Source organism: Tenrec ecaudatus, chromosome 11 (assembly GCF_050624435.1).
Source record: "Tenrec ecaudatus isolate mTenEca1 chromosome 11, mTenEca1.hap1, whole genome shotgun sequence".
Taxonomy (NCBI): domain Eukaryota; kingdom Metazoa; phylum Chordata; class Mammalia; order Afrosoricida; family Tenrecidae; genus Tenrec; species Tenrec ecaudatus.
The window spans coordinates 89,759,813-89,782,126 of record NC_134540.1 but is presented as its reverse complement, the minus strand read 5'-3'; the positions used below and the strand labels follow the sequence as shown (position 1 = coordinate 89,782,126).

Below are 22,314 nucleotides of genomic sequence, written 5' to 3'. Positions count from 1 at the left end.
ATCCCTGGGTCTACTCATATTAGCCTCTGTGACGCTCCATGTGCCCATTCAGACAGGCCATCGTTTCCTCAGGATTATGTCAATAACAGCATTTTCCTCTGCTGATCTAAACTCTGGCGCTCCCCCCAGTGCCTTTCAGCACTTCCGTACATGACTAACCTCCCTCTTACTGTATCCCGCCTTCTTCTTCACACTCGTTAGTATGGTCCACCTTCTGCTGAATGATGTGTATCTTCTCTCATTTCTACTCCTGGTAATCCTCATGGCTTTGAAAGGGTATTCCTTGTTGATGTAGAACTTCTGGGTTAACCCCGTGCTTCAATACAAAAAGCTGGCATTCAGTAATCCACTGACTTCCGTTGTTTCCCCTGAGAAGTTAGCACGTGTTGTCAGTACTTTGTTTTATTTGATGTATAGTTTTCTGCCCATGAGTTGACTTTTCATATTTCTTCTTGTCTTTGGTTTTCATCCGAGTAATGATGTACCTAGGAATATAATTTGTGTTTATTTTGTTTAAATTGTGTTGAGCTTCTTGGATTTCTGTGTTGCTGCTTATCACCAAGGTTTCAAAAGTGTTACCAAGTCAAGCATTTTTGTCCCTCTGCTCGTCTTTGCTTCGTGGATTCAGTTGTTAGATGTGCTGTGCAGGTCTTGGAAGCTGTGTGGTTTTATTAGTATTTTTAAATTTCTATTTTTAAGATTCCTGGATAATTTTAATTTACTTCCTTCAAATTCAATCACAGTTGGCCCGTAAGCAGCCGGAGCTTGAGCCGACAGGTTCACTCATCAGTGGTTTCTTCATTAGATGCTCTCTGCCACTAGTTATTTTTCGCTGAGCATCTCGTCTTTCTGGTAAATTGCATGTCCTGATGAGTGATTTTTGTGTGTGCAGTTTTTGAATGTTTTTCATTGTGCTTAGTGCAGTACTGTAAGTGTGAATAACACCTTTGGTTTTTCATATGAAGTACCACCAGTAATAATGGAAGTGCTTCTGGGAAGCAGAGAAAAGTCACGATATTGTGACAAAAGGCAGAATTGCTTGATACGTTATATCAGATGGTAGCTCTGTATGAGAGTAGAAAGCCTCATCCTGCTCAAGAGCAGAGGTGGTTTCAAACTGACTTGATGGTTATCAGCTCAGTTAGCAGCCCACTCTGCCACCGTGCTCCCCAGGTTATGGAAGGAAAAACCTCAAGGTTGTCTCCAAAACCAAGAACGAAAGGTTTAATTATTCTACGGCGGCCATTCTTTCCAAGCCCAAACCAAACTCGCTGCCACTGAGTGGAAGCCAACTCACTGCCCACCTCTAGGACAGAGCTGCCCTCCTGAGTCTGAGACGGTAGCTCTTTTTGGGAATGGAGCGCCTCCTCTTTCTCCCTTGGAGCATGGGGTGGTTTCAGACGGCTGAAGTGGCAATAACAACTCAGTGCATAATCATTGGGCCACGAGGGCTCTTCCCAGGCAGCTCTTGACTATAAAATAAAATAACATCCTGACTCATTGCCATCGAGTCATCCAGCCTTTACCTTGTAGAGCAGAAGAGAGCTTCCTCTGTCACTCTCCAAAGACTCTAAATCTTTCCAGGGGTAAAAAGTGTCCGGGGAGCGAGGGGGGAAAATGAGGAGCTGATGCCAAGGGCTTAAGTGAAGAGCAAATGTTTTGAGAATGTTGAGGGTAACGAATGTACAAATGTGCTTTACACAATGGATGGATGGATGGTGATAAGAGCTGTATGAGTCCCCAATAAAATGATTAAAAAATAAAATAATAAAATACAACTGACAGTGGGAAAAAAAGGAGTAAAACGTCTCATTTTTCTTGTGCAGAGTGGCTGGTGGGTCCAAACTGCTGCTCCCTGTGTTAGCAGCTCACAGTGTAACCCACTGCGCTGCCAGGGCTGCAGTGGGAGCAAATTTAAAAGCGCTTTACAATTTAGGATGTATTGTACATCTCCTGGACAGAATGAAACCTATAGACTTCCTTACAGGTTTGTTCAGAGATGTGTGCAGTTATTTTGAATGCAGCACTGTCTTGTAATAGAAATATATGGAAATAACCTAAAAGTCCATTAATGGGGAACTGGCTAAACAATGTGTGACATAGGCATACAATTATTTAAGATGAAAGGAAGTGTGTTAGTACTGATAGAAAAATGACCAGAATGTGTTAGCTGAGAAAATTAATTGTATAAGAGTCTATATAAATATATATATGACCTGATGCAAGGGGCTTAAGTGGAGAGCAAATGCCTTGAGAATGATTGGGGCAGGGAATGTATGGATGTGCTTTATACAATTGATATATGTATATGTATGGATTGTGGTAAGAGTTGTATGAGTCCCTAATAAAATGTAAAAGAAGAAAAGAGAAAAAATGATTAGGGCAAAGACTGTACAGATGTGCTTTATACAATTGATGTATGTATATGTATGAACTGTGAAAAGAATTGTATGAGCCCCAATAAATTGTTAAAATAAAAAAAGGGAAAAAAAAGTAACATTCAAAATCAATAATAAAAAGCATAAATCTGAAAAATATATATATATATGAAAACTGTATTCATTTAAAAGGTCATAAAAAGTCAGAAGATCTATTAGGCCATTAGAAGGTTTCCTCTGTAGCGTGGAATGGTAATAGTTTTGGTGTCAGTGGGAACAGGACACTTTTAACTTGTTTAAGCATTTTTCTGCCTTTTGAATTTTTCATCCAATTAGACTGTTTTTATAATATTAAAATATAATCAAATTATTTGATAGTGAACTAGTCTGTACTTCATGGATTTCTCACACCCCCCCCCCCCTTATCTTTTAGGACATGACCGATAATAGCAACAATCAGCTGGTTGTAAGAGCAAAGTTTAATTTCCAGCAGACAAATGAAGACGAGCTGTCTTTCTCTAAGGGAGATATCATCCATGTCACTCGAGTGGAAGAAGGGGGCTGGTGGGAGGGCACGCACAACGGCAAGACGGGCTGGTTCCCCAGCAACTACGTTCGGGAAATCAAATCAAGTGGTGAGTATGCGAATGTGGCTTGCTTATAGAACTGATGATTTAAAATTATTCAGAGGCTTACATAGTATTTTGAAATGGAATGGTGGTTTTTGGTGCCTTTTAAAATAGATGTTAGCTATGGTTCAAATTCTGAAATTAAGAGGTTTTTTTTGAATACTTTGTCGAATCTGTGATGTTTGAAAATGAATTCTCGATAGACGTCTCTGTTTATAAAATGCTTATACTATTTACTTGACATTATATGTGGCATATGTTTTTTGTATACTGGGCAGTCATTCGTTAAGTCAATGAATCATTATTAACTTATTAAAAGATGCTGTGCATAGAGACTGCTGCATTTCTGCGAATACAAAGATATAGTTGGAGTCTTCAAGGAGATTACATTGGATTCCTGTGTATGTCTGTGAAGGCTTCAAAAGATTAATGAACAAAACGTGGAATTATGAAAGAATTGAATTTTGCCATATTCTCCTTGAAGTCCTCTCATTTAGCCTTAGTTTTAATGTAGAAGAAGCAAATTAAATTTTTACAGACTGTCTAAAGGAGTGCCAGGAAAGAAATGGTGTCAAGATTTATAAAATGAGTCTCATAACATTATTTGTGTGTTTTTTATTTATTTTACAAGTATATATTTGTGCAACATAACTTTTCTAATTCTATTTGGGGAAGGGTAAGCTGTTATTATTAATAACTAATAAACTGTGAAAAGATTATGTTTCAAATCCATAGTGACATGGGTAAACTAACCAGCAGAGCCTCAAAAGATATTTTTTCCTTGAAGGTGAAGATAATAGTACCTGATTTGTACAAGCTCTGTGGGGATTAAAGTAAGGTTTGTAAAACATATAGTTCAGTGTCTGGCACAAAATAAGAGCTAGTAAAAAGTGCTCTGGGAGGGTGAGGGAGGCCTGGTAGGGCATGATCAAGGGTAATGTCACCAAGAGGAATTACTGAAACCTTGGTTGGGACTGAGCATGATAGTGGCACAGGAGGAAGGTCAAGGGAAATAGAGGAAAGGGCTGGGAGGTAAAGGGCATTTATAGAGGTCTAGATAAAGACATGTACTTATGCATATATATTTGTATGAGGATGGGGAAATAGATCTATGTACATGTACTTATAGGTTTAGTATTAAGGTAGCAGAAGGACATTGGGCCTCCACTCAAGTACTCCCTCAATGCAGGAATACTTTCTTCTATTAAATTGGCATTCTATGATGCTCACCTTCCTGACACAACCGCTGAAGACAAAGCGGGTGAATAAGCAAATGCGGTGAAGAAAGCTGATGGTGATCACAAGGGATCAGAGAAAGAAAAATCATAGCATTGTGTGCTCACCTCCCTGATACGTTCGCATATGAGTGCATAAGCAAATGTGGCGAAAAAGCTGATAGTACCCGGCTATCAAAAGACAAAGCATCTGGGATCTTAAAGGCTTGAAGGTAAACAAGCAGCCATCTAGCTCAGAAGCAACAAAGCTCACATGGAGGAAGCACACCAGCCTGTGCGATCACGAGATGTCAAAGGGATCAGATATCAGGCATCATCAGAACAAAAAAATTTACCATAGTGAATGAGGTGGGGAGTGTGAGTGGAGGCCCAAAGCCCATTTGTAGGCCACTGGACATCCCCTTACAGAGGTGTCTCAGGGAGGAGACGAGCCATACAGGGTGGGATGTAGCAACCATGAAAAATATAACTTTCCTCTAGTTCCTAAATGCCCCCCATTCTCCCCCGCACTATCATGATCCAAATTATCCCTTGCAAGTCTGGCTAGACCAGAGGATGTACACTAGTACAGATAGGAACTGGAAACTCAGGGAATCCAGGGTGAATGATCCCTTCAGGACCAGTGATGTGAGTGGCAATACTGGGAGCATAGAGGGAGGGTCGGTTGGAAAGGGGGAACCGATTACAAGTGACCTCCTCCCTGGGGGACGGACAACAGAAAAGTGGGTGAAGGGAGACGTTGGACAGAGCAAGATATGACAAAATAATAATTTATAAATTATCAAGGGTTCATGAGGAAGTGGGGGAGCGGGGAGGGAGTGGAAAATGAGGAACCTGATGCCAGGGACTTAAGTGGAGAGCAAATGTTTTGAGAATGATGAGGGTAATGATTGCTTTACACAATTGATGTATGTATGGATTGTGATAAAAGTTGTATGAACCCCTAATAAAATTATTTTAAAAAGCTCCCCCCCCCCAAAGTGCTCTGGTTGCATTATTGGTTAAACATGGGGTTGCTAATCACAAGTTGGGGTCCAAAGTGACTCTGTGGGAGCAAGATGAGCTTTCCTGTTCTCATGGTTTCAGAAACCAACAGGAGCAATTCTGCTCTGCTCCTGTAGGGGCACTATGAATCTGGAATCAACTCGGCAGCATGAGTATGTGTTGTAGTTTGTAATGGTTAGTAAATGATGATATAGTAAAGAAGGAACCTGTCTGTATTCTCTCACTGTTCAACTCACTAATAATCATAGCTTTGACTGCTGATTATGTTCTAGTGTCTGTTTTTAACGCGTGACTTCAATAAATGTGCATCACCGACCCAATACACGTTTTGTTGGGATACTAAGGAGATAAGATATGGATAAATATATAAATTTTATAATATATACTATGCATACGATATAATTTATTTTTATTAAAATATTTTTCTCCATCCAACTTTGGAACCAAATGAATGACAGTAAAATGATGAAGATGGAGAATCAAAATGTCTTTACAGAAAAGTATGTGGCAAATGTGGACTTAATCTAGTAGTGTGTTGGGACTTGCCAGTACTTCGCCTGCTCATGGTCACTAGAGCAGCTGATTAACCCCAGCAGCCACATACCTGTGTGCGCAAGCAGGTCACTGTAAAGCAGAAGCATGGGGAAACAGGTAGGTCATACAATGTAAACTCAGATGCTGTTTGAAAGTCACTGGGTTAGGCTGGGTTGACTAGAGAAACAAATCCAGTGACACTCTTACATACGTGTAAGAAGAGCTTACTATCAAGAAGTAATCATAATATATCGAGAAAACATTCCAGCCCAGTCTAATTCAAGTCCATGAATCCAATAATAGTCCGTAAGTCCCTTTTCAGACTCATGCAGTTATATGCAATGTTGCAGAATGCAGGAAGACCACCGCCGGTAGGTGCAAAGTCGTGCCGATCCAGAGTCCATGAAAAACATCACAGGGCTCCAGCAACTCTCAGAATGGCCAGCAAGCAGGGAGGTGAAGGCAGAGAGAGAGCGCGAGAAAGAGAGAGAGAGAAGAGAGGGAGAGAGATAGAGACAGACCAGCCTCCAGAGAGCTGTGTATCTCAGTCACTGCTCCAAGTTAGATCATCAGGATGCTGCCTGATGACAGGCTAACCTCCACCCCTACACGTTTATATAGCTTCAAGTTGACATGAAGTTGTCTAGTAACTACCACAGCTAGGTTGTCTAGAGAAACAAAACCAGTTATATATATACATATATATAGCTCCAGTTATATGTATATGTGCAAGAAGTAGTTTTCTATCATGAAGGCATCCAGCCTATTCCAACTTAAGTCCATGGGTCTGGTGCTAGCTAGAGCCCTCTTTAAGACGCACATAACTGAAGGCCAGTGAAGAGGATGGATTCACGTTTAATTTTAAATTTACAAAGGCCATCACTAGGGTGCAAAAGAAAAATTCACCTCACAGCATTTTCTTAAAAAAAATATTCTTTGTAACTGAGAATATATGCAAAATGTGCACTAATACAGCATTTAAAAATCATTTTATTGGGGACTCATACAACTCTTATCACAATCCATGCATACATCTATTGTGCCAAGCACATTTATACATTTGCTGTCATCATCATTCTCAAAACATTTGCTTTCTACTTGAGCCCTTGGTATCAGCTCCCCATAACCTTCCCTTCCCTACCCATCTCCCTCATGAACCCTTGATAATTTATAAATTATTATTATTTTGTCATGCCTTACACTGTGTCTGACTCACCCACTTTTCTGTTGTCCATCCCCAGGGAGAGGGTTATATGTAGATCGTTGTGATCCGTTCCCCTTTCTACCCTGCCTTTCCTTCACCCTCTTGGTATCACCACTCTTACCACTGGTCCTGAGGGATTCTTCTGTCCTGGATTTCCAGTTCCTATCAATGCAACATTTTTTTACATGTGTAATTTAGTAACATTCTTCATAGACATTTTGATGCTGATCCAACATGAAGATAATGTCCATAAAAAGATAGGGCTTCTTGGTCTCTAGATTGATTTCAGTGACACTGGGTTGATTTTTAACTAGATTTGGATGTTATTTATTAGTAGTGGTTTGTTTTTTAATATGCTCTTGCTTTTTAACAAATAAGTATTAACAAAACAATAATACTTTCAGTGTTCCACATAGGACCTATGAACTGGCAGTGATAAATGCAGCTGTAAGAAAAACCAGCTGGTAAAATATGTAGAAGTGTTTTCTACATAAAGAACTATTTCACGTTTTATTTCCCTAGATTGTTCTGTGTTTCTGAGTATGTGTGTGTGTTTCTGAGTGTGTGTGTTTCAAATGTATATTGACTTCATTATCATCAAAGAACTTGTTTCAAGTGACCATTCCGAATCCATATTTTAACATTAAACTGGGACCCTTTTTCCATTTATTTTTTAAAATCTGAGAAATACTACACCTTTCATATTGGTGATCAATCATGTTAAATATCTTTATCTGACAGTTGATAGACAGGAATAATCTAAGGGAGGAATAACTATCTTTGAAATTATTAAGTTTCAGGTCAATTTAATGATTAAATTTCAAATCTACTTAATTATTAAACTACCTTGATAAATTCTAAGGAATTTTTTATCAGCCTAGTTTTAAATATGGACATATGAAAGAGAAAGAAATAAAATTACATTTTCATATTAAGAATAACACTTTAGGATCACCAAAACCTTTTATCATTGTATATGTTCAATAATTTATGTGGTTTTTGATTTTAGAAGGCCCTTGGAGAAGTGTGCTTAACACAGTGCAATTAATGCTTTTTTTCTTCCCTGAAAAACAAAATTTTGCCAAAATTCAGAACATACAGATTTCTTTAATTGGATCATTTTCGTGCCTAGTTCTTTATAAAGTAAATCAGTCTGATTTCCTCTAAATTGCAAGTTTTTCTTGTGCATTAGAATTTATATTTTCAGTTACTACATATACTTGTGTATAAGCTAACTTGAATATCAGCCGAGGCACCTAATTTTACCACAAAACTGCATTAAAAATGTGCTGAAAAACTTACAAGTATATATATGGTAAATTTTATTGGAGACACGGAAGCTTACCTAAAAATGATATTGTAGGCTATTTATCTCCAGATCTCAATAATGCCCATCAGTCTATTTCTACGGACTGTCTGGCAGATTTGCATACCCAGCCTTTTGGTTGGCACCTGAGTGTTCTAATCACAGTGCTGCCATGGCTCCTTTCTTCCCCTGAAACAAAAAACCAGCCCGTTGCCACCGAGTCCTGACTCAGAGTGACACTCATATGGCATGGTAGAAAGGCCCTCAAGGACAGATTAGAATGGCCCCATAAGGTTTCAAAGGCATATGGAAGTACACTGCTGCATTTTCCCAATTTTCTCCCAAGGAGTAGCTGGTAGTACCCTTGGTGAGTATAAATAGCCATTAATTATTTGCCACCTTGTGGTTAGGGATGGAAGTGTTATTGCCAAACTTCATCATGATACATTTGCATTTATAACCTAATCTGTAGTTTTGTTGTTTGTAATAATCCTTCTCGGAAGACAGATCTGTCCAGAATCTTGTAGAAGGATTATTTATAATGTTTACTGCAAAAGCATTGTATATGACTCCTGAATATAAAGTTCTGTAGAAGATTTATAATTATTATTTAGCATTAATGTTTTATGTTCAGTAGTCCCTTTTTGGGTATATAAAACCCACGGATTTTATGCACTCAGACGTGTATGTTTTAAAACACCTTCGTGCACACACCTGTGTGCACGCTTGCAAAGGCGCTCACAGGCTGTCTTCCTAAAGTCAGAGGGAGAAGGAAAGAGAAGCACCCAGCTGTTTCTGCAAGTGTAATGATATTGGCTATTGATATCAATAAATTCAACTGGAGGTCGTAAATAGTATGTGGTTATCATGATATTCCGTATGTAGTTAAGAAAATGAATATCATTGAATCGATCCAAATATTGGTTTGTATATGTAAGTCTCGTGTCATGTATCTTCCGAAGCGTTCACCGAATTAGAAAGCAGTTTCTAATGCATTGACTAAGGTCTTCTGCTTCTGGTTAGCTGATTGTTGGTTGTGCAGGAAGCACGTTTCTTTGCAGTTTTATTTGGGATCCTGATTAGACTAAGAAGATGAGCTATGACCTATGCTTGGCAGTGGTGGACGGATTCCATGGGACTCATACAAATCTTCCATGAGCTTTCGCTCTACCACTTCCTCAATTTATCGTTTTAAAACTTACTTTCTGATTCTTTGTGACATCATAAAGCAATATGCAATTCAGGTGGTATTTCGGGTACAGTTATGAATTTAGCTGAGTTGGTCTGGTGCTAATTGCAAGGCCAGCCATTTGAGCCCCCCAGCAATGGAAGCTGCCCAACCATTTCTGAGGTGAAAGAGGAGGTTTTACAGCCTAGGAACCCCAAAGGGGCAGTTCTGCTCTGCCCTGCAGGGTCACTAGGACACAATTGATTCAGTAGCATTGAGCTTGGCTTTTTTTTTTCAATTTAGCTCTGAATAGCGTTTAATTAAAAATAATCTGTATGGAAAGGGAACTTGGAAACTTGTTTACCTTTGTGCTGTGTTACTGGAGACCACATTTGGTCTAGCCCTTATTTTGTTGTGGTGTGGCTTTGAGGGTGTGTGTGTGTTGTGTTTAAGGGGATAGAGTTGAGTTAGAAGCTGGGCATCTCAATGCACTGTTTGACTTCCAGTAATACATATTTTTAACGAAGAGCAGGGGATATTAGTATAAAATGGCAGAAACAAGCATCTGAGACATGTGGGGGGTAGATAAAATGTACAAACAGATCAGTGGTTAAATAGTTTGGAATTTTATCTGGAAGTTGGAAGTTATATTCTTCCAGATTAATATAATATGTGAGCACTCATCAAAACATCTATGCACAGTGAAAAATATACTGTACATTAGCTTTCCAGTTATCTTAACTAGCACCCCCGATTTCTGGGAAATGTCTCCATCAACTTATGTAGTTGTTTTGGTTCAGCATTGTGTGGTTAATTGCCACCACATTGATTCCAACTGCTGGCTGCTTCTTGTATGCAAGAGTAGAGCTCTGCTCCGTAGTGTTTTCAAGACTGGCCTTTTGGAAGCGGAAAGCCAAGCCTGTCTTCGCAGACACTTGTAGATGAGTTTGAAGCATCCACCTTTCAAATAATAGCCAAGTGCTTAACTGTCTGTGCCACCCAGCGACTCCCTAATGCCAGCATGTAATCATGACAGTAGGGCAGAAGAGCTTAGCTTATATGAGGGAAACTAGAGATCTCTTATCCCTCCTCTCCTTGCCTCTGATCTCTCACAACAGAGATACCCTATGTATTAAACTATTGTCCTCCTGGTAAATAACCACTTCTACAGCATGTTGCGGTATACCTAGATGTCCCTGCTTTGGTTTATTTATTTTAAACATTAAGTTATGGCTTCTAACGTAAAAGAAAAATTATCACTCCGATATTATTCTTCTCTTTTTTCACCCCTCCCTTTAAGTCTGCCCTTTGTCCTTTTATTATGTTCTTAAGTTGATTTCCTCAGTTGGTAGTGCTGACTCGCATCCTTAAATTCTTATTTTGTATTCCATTGATATTTGGCAGTTACTCCTGATTTGCATCATTTGATAAAATGAGAACTTGACTTTATTTAACATTTTGCCTTTGATTAGGTACATTTTTAATATTATATTTCCAAGTCTGTTAATAAGTACATTTGCTTTTAAAACCACTACCAACATCTGTTCAACCTTAATGACTACTGTTCTGGGACTGGGGATATAGCCAGGAAAACTGGACGACATCCCTGCCCTCAAGAGAGCTTCCATGAGGCTCTAGGAAGAGAAGAGTAGGTGGAATAAACAATAGAGCAGCCATTGTCTGTGTTCTCTGCTAGCATGAAACACAAAATTAGGAGGTAGTGTTTGTATAAAATCGAGAGATCCAGAGGCCTAAAAACCATTTGCACTGTGTCAGTCTTAATTGGCTCATGATTCAAGTAAGTTGACTATAAAAAGACATTATAACAACAAGCAATGGGAATTTTGAATATAGACTAAGCACTAGATAATGGGTTATTAATAACTTATTATATGTGATAGTAGCATGATATTAGTGTTTTAAAGGTGAACACGGAAGTATTTATGTCTCTCTTGGCAGCCATAGAATCAGTCAATCAATGAGAGTATCACACACACACCCAGAGAGCTGTGCAATTTAAAAAATTTGATTCCTTAACAGTAATTGTGACAGCGTTAAGTTATGTGACTGCTGTAGAGGTTCTTCGGGAGATGTGTTTTCTGAGATGGTCTTCAGTGGTCTAGCACTTCGTTGGGTGTATTCAAAACTGTAAATCTGCTTTCTCTCTTTGAATGCTTATTGCTTGTTTATATGATGATAAGAATTCAGTTTGTTCAGTAATTTGTACACTGTGTCTTCATTCCATCCTATGTTCTTAGTTTCCTGATCTTTGTCCGTGTTTGGTGTGTCCTTAACGACTTGATAGCATGACACTTCGTTTAAGCCTTGAAGCAGTCTCTGCTTTAGAAAGACTTGCATTCAGATGGAACTGAATCCCTATAACATTCTCCAGAACTGTGAAGTTCTCTTTTTCATATTGTTACCTGTGTACTTTTCCCTGTTATTTTAGTAATGCTTTATATTTATATGCCTATTAGCTATGCATATAGCTAAGATGTTCTTTCTTTCACTGATAATGAAGAACGTCGGTTGTCTTAGAGATGTTTCAGTCTGACGTTGTGTGCAAGGGATGAGTAATGCCCTTATGAATGAGCGATAATTAATACAGTTGAGAACAGTGTGAGGTTTAGTGCATCTTTTAGCTGCTTGGAGGCCCCGTCTTTGTTACGTGTTTGGCTACTTCATTTGAGGTTGATGGGAGAGGAGAGCTGGAATATATGAGGGTCCCATGTTCTGATGAGTTCTTGACCTCTATTGTTCATGAGTGGGAAAATGAGGCCATATGCTCCCTGGAAATTTCGCAGCTTTGAAAACGCTGTGCAGGATAGCTGTGAGTTGAAGTCGACTTAATGACAGTGGGGTTTTGGTTACTGTGGATGAAGTAAAACTGCATTCCATTTTTATTTCAGAGAAACCTGTGTCTCCCAAGTCTGGAACATTGAAGAGCCCCCCTAAAGGCTTTGATACGACTGCAATTAATAAAAGCTATTATAATGTGGTGAGTAATCTCAAAAAATTTTAATAATATATTTTAAGTGTCTCAAAAATTCAACAGTATAGGTAAACTATCTAGACAGTAGTAAGAAGTACAAATCACCCATTATCTGTCAAACTGATAGAACCGCCTCCATTTTCATGTACTGTTTTGTGTTGACAATTATAGTAAACTATATGGCAGCTCAGCAAATTGGTACATATAGAGCTGGTGACATTGATTACATTGCTCAAGTTGTGTAATCATTCTGACTGTGCTTTCCAAATCATCCCATCACCTCTGACATCAGCTCAGTGTTCCGGTGAGCAAAAAACCACCCCTTTTCCTCCCTCCCACCTCTGGTACCGAGTTCCAGTCTCGGGATCTCACAGCGGGATCTCACACCGTCCTATAAAGTCACTGTGAGTTGGAAGCAACGCAATGGCCGTGGATTGGTTTTTTTGAGGGCTTTTTGGTTTGGCTGTCATACATATGGAATTGCGCCCTGCCCTTGCCACATCATTTTTTACTGATAGCATTATAAGGCTACAAAAATGAGCCTTTATAAAGTGTGCAATGTAGCCTGCTAGTCTCGGAGGAACATGAGGCTGCCTGTCCCGGTGAAGATGTGCCGTGGTCTTGGGAACCCTCTGCAGGATTGCTGGAGTCAGACTCTGTGCGTTACTTGCCATGACAGGTGATCCTGAGTTACTAACATCCAACGTACATACAACCTGTAGTTAGAAGCCAGTGCCAAAGGGACCAGGTATAAGGCATCATGCAAAAAAAAAAAAGAATATATATGTGTGTGTGTGTGTGTGTGTGTGTGTGTATACCATAGTGAATGAAGGGGGAAGTACAGAGTGGAGACCCGAGGCCCAAGTGTCGACCACTGGAGATCCCCCTCAGAGGGATTTAGGAGAGGAGATGGGTGAGTCAGGGTGCGATATAGTACCGATGAACACAGCTTTCCCCCAGATCCTGGATGCTTCCTTCCCCCAACTACCATGATCCAAATTCTACCTTGCAGGACTGGATAGGGCAGAGATTGTACACTGGTGCATATGGGAGCTGGAGGCACAGGGAATCCAGGGTGGATATTACCTTCAGGACCAGGGGTGTGAGGGGTGATACTGGGAGAGTAGAGGGTGAGTGGGTTGGAAAGGGGGAACTGATTAAAAGGATCCACATGTGACCTCCTCCCTGGGAGATGGACGGCAGAGAAGTGGGGGAAGGGGACTCCGGATAGGGCAAGATATGACAAAATAACAATCTGTGGATTATCAAGGGGCTCATGAGGAAGGGGGTTGCGGGGAGGGAGAGAAAAAAAAAAGAGGACCTGATGCAGAGGGCTTAAGTGGAGAGCAAATGCTTTGAGAGTGATTAGGGCAAAGAATGTACGGATGTGCTTTATACAATTGATGTATGTATATATGTGGATTGAGATAAGAGTTGTGTGAGCCCCTAACAAAATGTAAAAGAAAAAAAAAGAAAATGATTAGAGCAAAGAATGTACAGATGTGCTTTATACAATTGATGTATGTATATGTATGGATTGTGATAAGAGTTGTATGAGCCCCTAATAAAATGTTTAAAAGTAAATAAATAATTAATTAATTTGAAAAAAAAAAATAAGCCAGTCCCATCCCAAAGCCTCCGTACGAATACTTTGATGTACCTACAGTGGTTTATAATAGTAGAGAGGCACTAGTTGGCCATACACATGAAAACATTAGTATCACTTTATTATTATGTTAGATGTTATGTTATGTTAGATGTTTTAGTGTACCTTGAAATAGGTAATGTTTTTACACATAGAAAAGTATTCTATATATTGACACAAATATCTGACAAAGTGGCATTAGATGCAAACAGCGTTAAATTATGCCTGCTTACCCACAAATTAAAATTAAAGATAGAATTCGAAGCAAAGCCATTTGCAATCTGGAAACTTCCTGAATATCAGGGAAACACCTTCATATATCTTTACAGTTTCTAGTTTACTTTGCATCCTAAAACCTTTCCTTGGATTAGTGTGTGTATTTGTATACATGAAGGAACTTTCGTGGTAGAAATGATTAGGCACTCAACTGTGGAATTGAAAGATTAGTGGTTCAAACCTACCTTCCTGCTCTGCAGGAGAAAGACCTGGTAGTTTGCTTCTGTGGAAAATACTGCGGGGTGAGGGGTGGGGGTGTCTATAAGACAGTTAATTCTCCGTCTTAAGGGATTGCTATTAAGTGGGCTAGATTTGGCAGTGTGTGTGCATGTGTATATCTTAAATGACAAAGAAATTGAGGGAGTGGGTAAAGATTGTAAATTAAGACAAACATTTTGAAATCCCCAAACTTGCTGCATTTTGAAAACTTAAAATGAACTGTTTAGGTGCTTAAAAATATCTGTGAATCTTCAAATGTGGAAATGTAAAAACATATAAAAGTTTTTCACAGCAATACAAGGTGTTGCAAAAAGTTCAAGGAAACATCGCATTATCTTTCGATTTTATTTTTCCACAAACTTGTTGAAATACCCTTTAAGGCAGATTTGTATAGATTTCTGAAAGTAATTCAAGTAATTTTACTTCCTGAAACCCACGTCGAAGAAATCATCTGAAATGGATGCACTCAGTGATGTTTGGACAAAGGCGTTTTCGTAGCATTTATTTGTAACAGTATCATGTTGTAAACAGCCTCACAGTACAAGAACGGTTAACACAAGAATGCAGCCAGTGTTACATCTGTTTATAATTATTAAAAGTGCATATGTGTTTTTCCCGTAGAAAGAATAAAAACTGCATTGAAAATATGATCTAATTATGTAAAAAGAAAGTTGGCATTGAAAATAGAACTGCTCAAGAATGGTTGTTTTTTGAATGGCAGAATGACTATGGGTTTATTTCCTTTATGCTTTTATAATTATCTATAGATTAAAAATTTTCTGTCACGGATATTTTTGTTTTAGCATTTGGCAAAACATGCAACAGTAGGTTGTTTTGCCTTCTTGAGGAAGCAGGTGACAATGATTGGAAATACTACTTTAACAACAGTCTTGAATGCGTTGGTGATGGAGAGACATTTTAAGTGGTTAGGAAACTAGAACATGGGCTAGAGACAGTGGACTCTTGGACAAATGAAGGACAGTGGAAAGAAGACAATGAAAGTATTTTAAGTAAAAAGTTTGTATTTTGTGACAAAACTACCACTTTAAAAAAATCATTTTATTAGGGTCTCATACAACTCTCATCATAAACCGTACATACATCAATTGTGTAAAGCACATTTGTACATTCATTGCCCTCATCATTCTCAAAACATTTGCTCTCCACTTAAGCCCCTGCTATCAGCTCCTCATTTTTCCACTCCCTCCCTGCTTCCACCTCCCTCATGACCCATTGATAATTTATAAATTATTATTTTGTCATCTCTTGACCTGTCCGATGTCTCCCTTCACCCACTTTTCTGTTATCTGTCCGACAGGGAAGAGGTTATATGTAGATCCTTGTAATCAGTTCCCCCTTTCCAACCCACCCTCCCTCTACTCTGCGCTCCCAGTATCACCACTCACACCACTGGTCCTGAAGGAATCATCTGCCCTGGATTCCTTGTGTTTCCAATCCTCTGGTCTAGCCAGATTTGTAAGGAAGAATTGGGATCATGATAGTGGGATAGGAGGAAGCATTTAGGAACTAGAGGAAAGTTGTATGTTTCATCATTGCTACTTCGCACCTTGACTGGCTCATCTCCTCCCCAAGACCCTTCTGTAAGGGAATACCCAGTGGCCTACACATGGGCTTTGTTCTGATGATGCCTGATAACTGATCCCTTCGACACCTCGCAAGCTGGTGTGCTTCTTCCATGTGGGTTTTGTTGCTTCTGAGCTAGGTGGCTCTTGTTTACCTTCAAGCCTTTAAGACCCCAGACGCTATATTTTTTGATAGCTGGGCACCATCAGCTTTCTTCACCACATTTGCTTATGCACCCATTTGTCTTCGGCGATCATATCAGGGAGGTGAGCACACAATGGTAAGAATTTTTGTTCTTTGATGCCTGATAACTGCTCCCTTCAGTCCACTGTGATCACACAGGCTGGTGTGCTTCTTCCATGTGGGCTTTGTTGCTTCTGAGCTAGATGGCCGCTTGTTTACCTTCTAGCCTTTAAGACCCCAGATGCTATATCTTTTGATAGCCAAGCACCATCAGCTTTCTTCACCACATTTCCTTTTTCACTCGCTTTGTCGTGTAGGGAAGGTGAGCATCATAGAATGCCAATTTAATAGAACAAAGCATTCTTGCATTGAGGGAGTACTTGAGTGGAGGCCCAATGTCCTTCTGCTACCTTAATACTAAACCTATGAATACATACACATAGATCTATTTTCCCGTCCTCGTATATAAATATATTTGCATTTGTACACACCTTTATCTAGATCTCTATAAATGCCCTTTGCCTCCCTGCTCTTTCCTCTATTTCCTTTGACTTTCCTCTTGTCCCACTATCATGCTCAGTCTTCATTTGCGTTTCACTAATTCCTCTTGGCTACATTACTCTTGATCACGCCCTACCAGGCCTCCTACACCCTCCTCACCACCGATTTGGATCACTTGTTCCCTTGTCTTCCTGGGTTTGTTAACATCACTACCTTTCCCCTGCCTCCTCTTTTCCCATGTCCCGCCAGAACTGTTGGTGCCGTTGTTTTTCCTCCAGATCGTTCATCCAGCCTATCTTACTTAGACAGACCTGCAGATATAGTAACATGCACAAAAACAAGACAGAGCAAAACCAAGCAACAATATACAACAAAACAACAACAAACCACTGACAAAGAACAAAACAAAAAACACAACAAGAAAGAAAAGCTTGTAGTTAGTTCAAGGACTGTTTGTTGGCCTTTAGGAGTGTTTTCCAGTCCAGTCTGTTGGGGCACTACGCCCTGGCCCAAAGTCCATCTTTGGCATTCCCTGGGGACCTCGCCGCTCTGTTCCCTTGCTGTTCTGTTGCCCCCTGTCAGTGTTTTGCCTTGTGTGGTGGGATCAGATCAGGTGCAGTTCCCACACTGTTTCTGGTGTTGTCCCCTGTAGGGCTATGGGTCAGTGAGGGATGTCGTGTCTCACAGTGGGGCTGGCCATGTGGTTCTTTCTGTGGACTGGCTGCTCTAATCGGGAACATCATCCTCAAGGCCTGGTGGGCCAGGATGTGCTCTACTCGCCTCCTCCTCCTCCCCCATCTGCTCCTGTGTGCTCTGATCAGATATGTCCCTCTCCCGGAGGTGCAGATTCAGTGCCTTCCTTTGAAATAAATTCTTTTCGGGGGGAAAGGCAAGTGTACACTTTGTAGTTGTGATTGGGGTGGGCCCCTCAGACCTCTCCATTGGTTCCCTACTCCATGCCAGCTGTTGCATTCACATCTTGGAGCACTGGGTTGAAGTCTGGTCCCTCTCCCTGTGGAGATTTAAACAGTACCCTCCCCTTGGGTGGATTAGTGCCTTTTGCTCCCCCTACCCATTTCTTTATTATTACTATTTTCCCCACCTCCTTTTTAGTTGTCTACCATATGTATCCCTGTATTTGGTCTGGTCCCTGCCATATTACCTGGTCCTCACCCCAGGAATATTTGTATACAGTAGCTTTTTCCCTATGCCCCTTTACATTTTTTTTAAAGCTTACCTCAGTGGACTCATGTTGTACTTGTTCTTGACTTACTTTGCTTAGCATGATTTCCTCCAGTTCTTCCCATGCAGCGATGTGTTTTCTACGTTCATCACTGCTTTTTAGCGATGCGTAGTACTCCATTGTATTATTTTAATCCACTTGTCAGCTGATAGAAATTTGGGTTGTTTCCAACTCCTTGCAATTGTGAACTGTGCCGCCATGAACATTTGAGCCCAGATGCCTGGCCTTGGTTTGTTTCTTGCCTCTTCTGGGTATGTGCCCAGTAGGGGGATTGCTGGGTCGTATGGTAGCTCGATTTCCATCTGTTTTAGATATCGATTTCCATAGTGGCTGTACATACTTACCAATCCATCAGCAGTGGATGAGAGCTCCTCACAGCCCCTCCAACACTTGTTACTCTTTGATATTTTGAATTGGGCTATCTTTGAGGGTGTTAGGTGGTACCTCGTTGTTGTTTTAATTTGCATTTCTCTTATGGCTGAAGATCGGGAACATTTTCTCATATGTTTCCAACTGTCACTTTTAATGCTTATTTTTCTCAAGTGCATACTAGTGGATTTAAAGCTGTTCTCATTGTCCCGGGTAAATGAGTGATTAGTATTGCCCTTATTTTAAGTAGTAAAGTAGGATCAAGGTGGCCTGGCATAGTGGAAGGAAAATACAGTTTGTATTGAGTCTGGTCCAAGTGACTGTTAGCTTGTGACCTTGGGGGTAAGTCCTTTTAACTCTTTAAATTATAATTAGTTTATTTGTAAAATGAGCATAATAATAATTGCTTTATAGTATCATTAAAAGGATTGGTTGATTGACCATAGAATACTTGGCCTTCAGGTGGTAGTTCTTTTCATTGGTATTAGGATGAAAACAGTCATATGTAATTTACTGCCCACAATACAGAGGGACATTATGTGGTTTGGATATTGTGCAAACACTGTGTTTTAGTCTGGTTCTGCGTTTTCATCTTTACTGGTGATCATTGGTGTGTGTGGTGCGAGGAATTTAGTTCTTTTTTTTGTTTGTTTGAGCCTTAAGGCACGTCATTAGCAATTTATCCATGTCTATCAGCTTACTCTTGGATTTTTGTTAACTTTGTAACTTTGAGTGGTGCCATACCTTACCGGAATGGACAATTGGTTTGTTTTAGAAGATCGTGCTGGTTGTGGAGTGGGACATGTATATATCGCGTGCCTCAGACGGCGTCCTCTGATGCCCTGCTCCATGTTGCTTGATGACGTTTTGGGTGACTTCAAAATAGAGACTTTTCTTTTGCCCCTCACTGCTCCTATCATGACTTTTGCTGCATTTGGGAGTCATGATGCACATCATGGTAATATTTTCAAAATAAAGGTAAACAGTGTGCCCTCAAGAGATGTAATACACGAGATTGGATGCTGATACCTATAAGGAGAAGCTTCGATTGTCTACAAAAGCGTTTTAGATGGAAAAGTGAGTTCATGTGTAAGCCAGTAACAGGTATTTACTATGACTGTCCGCACATGTACCATGGGCTTTATAGTGCTGTAGTGGTGCCCTGTTGGGCTGCTGAACACAAGGTTAGCAGTTCAAAGCCACTGGTCTTTCTGTGGAGGATGGTGTTTTCTATCCCTGTCAAGCAGCTCTTTTCACCCTGTGGGTCATGACTCCTTTGGGGGTTGAACGACCCTTTCACTGGGATCTCCGATTTGTAAAAGTAGTAAAAGTACAGTGATGAAGTAGCAATGAAAATAATTCTATGATTTGGGGGGCACCACAACATGAGGAACTGTATGAAAGGGTTGCGGCAGTAGGAAGACTGAGAAGCACTGGTGTAGAGAGTTCCAGTGTCTGAAACCCACATGGGCAATTGTACCCTGTTCTGAAGAGTCACTATGAGTCAGAAGTTACTGAATGGCCATGAGTTTGTTTGTTTGACAATTAGAAGCTTGACATCACAGTCACTTCATATACAAGGGAGAAGCGTTACACATTTTTACAGCAGAACCTGTTAGAGTTAATTACATTCCATTCTCTGATCTAAATTTTTCTGAACTCTGTTTTATTCAGTTGGGTGTTCCCAAATGGATGTTATGCCGCACATGACTGTAGTTATAAACATTGAAAGCCTGATGTAAAATTGACAGCATTATGCCATTCTGTCTGCAAGCAGGTATCTCAGTAGCTTTTGAGGGCTACCGTGGGATCTGTATTCAAGGACGAGGTGACACTATCATTAAAGCAAGGCTGTTAGTGACGTGCTTGGGCATGATGGGCTTGACGGTGAAAGGACATTAGCTGTGTCTCCGAATGCTAACAGACATCGTTCCTGATTGGAGTGAAAGAGAATGCTCTTATTGTAGGTTCTAGATGGCGCAGCCTTAGAGAAGATGGAAGGTGTTTTAGTCACCTCTTTTAGGGAGTAAAGTGCTTCCTCATTTATTGCTAGAAAATTAGGTCTGAGATTTTTTGATGTCTGAGAAGCTACAGGCCCATATGAGTTTACATGGTCATTGGTACAGTAGAGTTTTATTTTTCTGATATTATTGATATTTTGATTTTATTGTATGTCTTCTTTATATCTGAGGATAGTAAATTGTTCTATCATCCATACCAAATATTTGGCAAAGGCAGACTTGCTTTTGTCCTCTAAAATACTGCAAGTGTGATATAATAGGCCATACTCACTAGTTTAGGAGTCCTGGAGGTGTAGTGGTTTACCTGTTGGGCTGCGACCCTCAAGGTCTGCAGTTCAAACCCACTAGCCTGCTCCTAGGAAGACAGATGAATGTGGCTTTCTGCTCTTAAAGAGCACGGTCTCAGAAACCCCGGGAGTTGATCTGCTGTGTTTTATCCATAGGGTCACTGATAGAATTGACTCGATGGCATTGAGTTTGGGTTTAATTGCTAGTTTTAATCCCAACACATTTTTAAAATTCACACACATGTGTTTAATAAGATGTCACAGCAAACTTTGGTGGGGATTTCCTGTGCTCCAGAGAAGAGAGCCTCGTCTTGCACCTGCTCTTTTTGTTTCCTTTCTCCTTGCTCAGTTAGTTACTTGAAAGTTCTCACTTAGCTCTTGGCCACAGAGTCGATTTTCACTCAGCGCGCTCCTAAGGGACAGAGTAGTAGAACTGACTTGGTGTGTTTCCGAAACTTTAGATCTTTGTTGGAGTAGAGAGCTCCATCGTTCTTCCACAGTAGAACTGGTGTTTTGAACTGCTGACCTTAGGGTCCGCAGCCCAGTCCGTAACCCATTCTGTAAGCACAGCTCCATCCCCTGAAACCTGATGTGTCCCAAAGTGCGTGATAGCAGGTAGCTACACATTTTCCTGGATTATGGGCTATAGCACGAGTTTCTTATTGCCAGAGGGCAGGAAAAAAAATCTTTTCCCCCTGAAAAAGGGAACAATAGGCCAAATAAGTACGGGAGCCTGTACTCTGGATCAGTAGTGGCAACGGCCGGCATGCTCACTGGATAAGGCCCAAGTAATCATCAATACCAGCTAACCTCACGCCTCCCCCAAAAGAAGTTCTAGCCGCCACATTACTTAATTACATATGTGACCAGTATGGCCTGAGAATGACATTATACATCTCCGAATGGCAGGAAAAAGGTACCGCACCCCTGCTCTCGATGCTAGGCCAAGGAAAAGACCCGGAACTCTCTTGGACTTCTCACGGGGACAGCTTTTGTTTACATCGATCTGCACTAATCCTCAACTCAAATTTTGTTTCATTTTTTTATGCTTTACTTTTCACTGCCTTATCTAAGATTCCCTTTAAATCTGTGACATCTCATACCCCTGCCTTGTGGGTAGATGAAGATTCATTGCCTAGGTACCTCGAGGATAAGGACCGTGGTGGCAAAGTGATTGTGAGCTGGCTGCACTGCGCTGCGCTTTGCAAGGTCTGCGGTTTGAAGCCACGGGCCTTTCTACTTCAGTTACACTGTCGGGATTCACAGGGCACTTCTGCTCTGTCCGGGTGGTCGCTGCGAGCCACCATTGACTCCATGGCACTGGGTGTGAGTTTACCTCGAAGATTATAAGGACTTATTCAGATTTATTACTTTCTGATTACCTTAGAGAGGTCTTCCTTTCTAAAATTCTACCCATTCTTTATTTTTTTTACGTTCTGTGAATTAGGTGAAGGTTTACAGATAGAACATAACTTTATATTCAACAATGAATTCATTGCAGTCTCTTCACTGAACCAGAATTTATCTTATTTCCT

At 40.4% G+C, this 22,314-nt stretch overlaps 1 protein-coding gene across 3 annotated transcripts in view; it reads left to right on the top strand.

Moving 5' to 3' along the window:
* ARHGEF7 (Rho guanine nucleotide exchange factor 7) overlaps positions 1–22,314 on the top strand; it is a 206,229-nt gene that overhangs the window by 101,724 nt on the left and 82,191 nt on the right. For all 3 annotated transcript variants that reach the window (XM_075563416.1, XM_075563415.1, XM_075563417.1), the window contains 2 exons: positions 2,812–3,013; positions 12,369–12,457. In XM_075563416.1, coding sequence (XP_075419531.1) covers positions 2,812–3,013; positions 12,369–12,457 — 291 coding nt within the window. The remainder of the gene's footprint in view (positions 1–2,811; positions 3,014–12,368; positions 12,458–22,314) is intronic.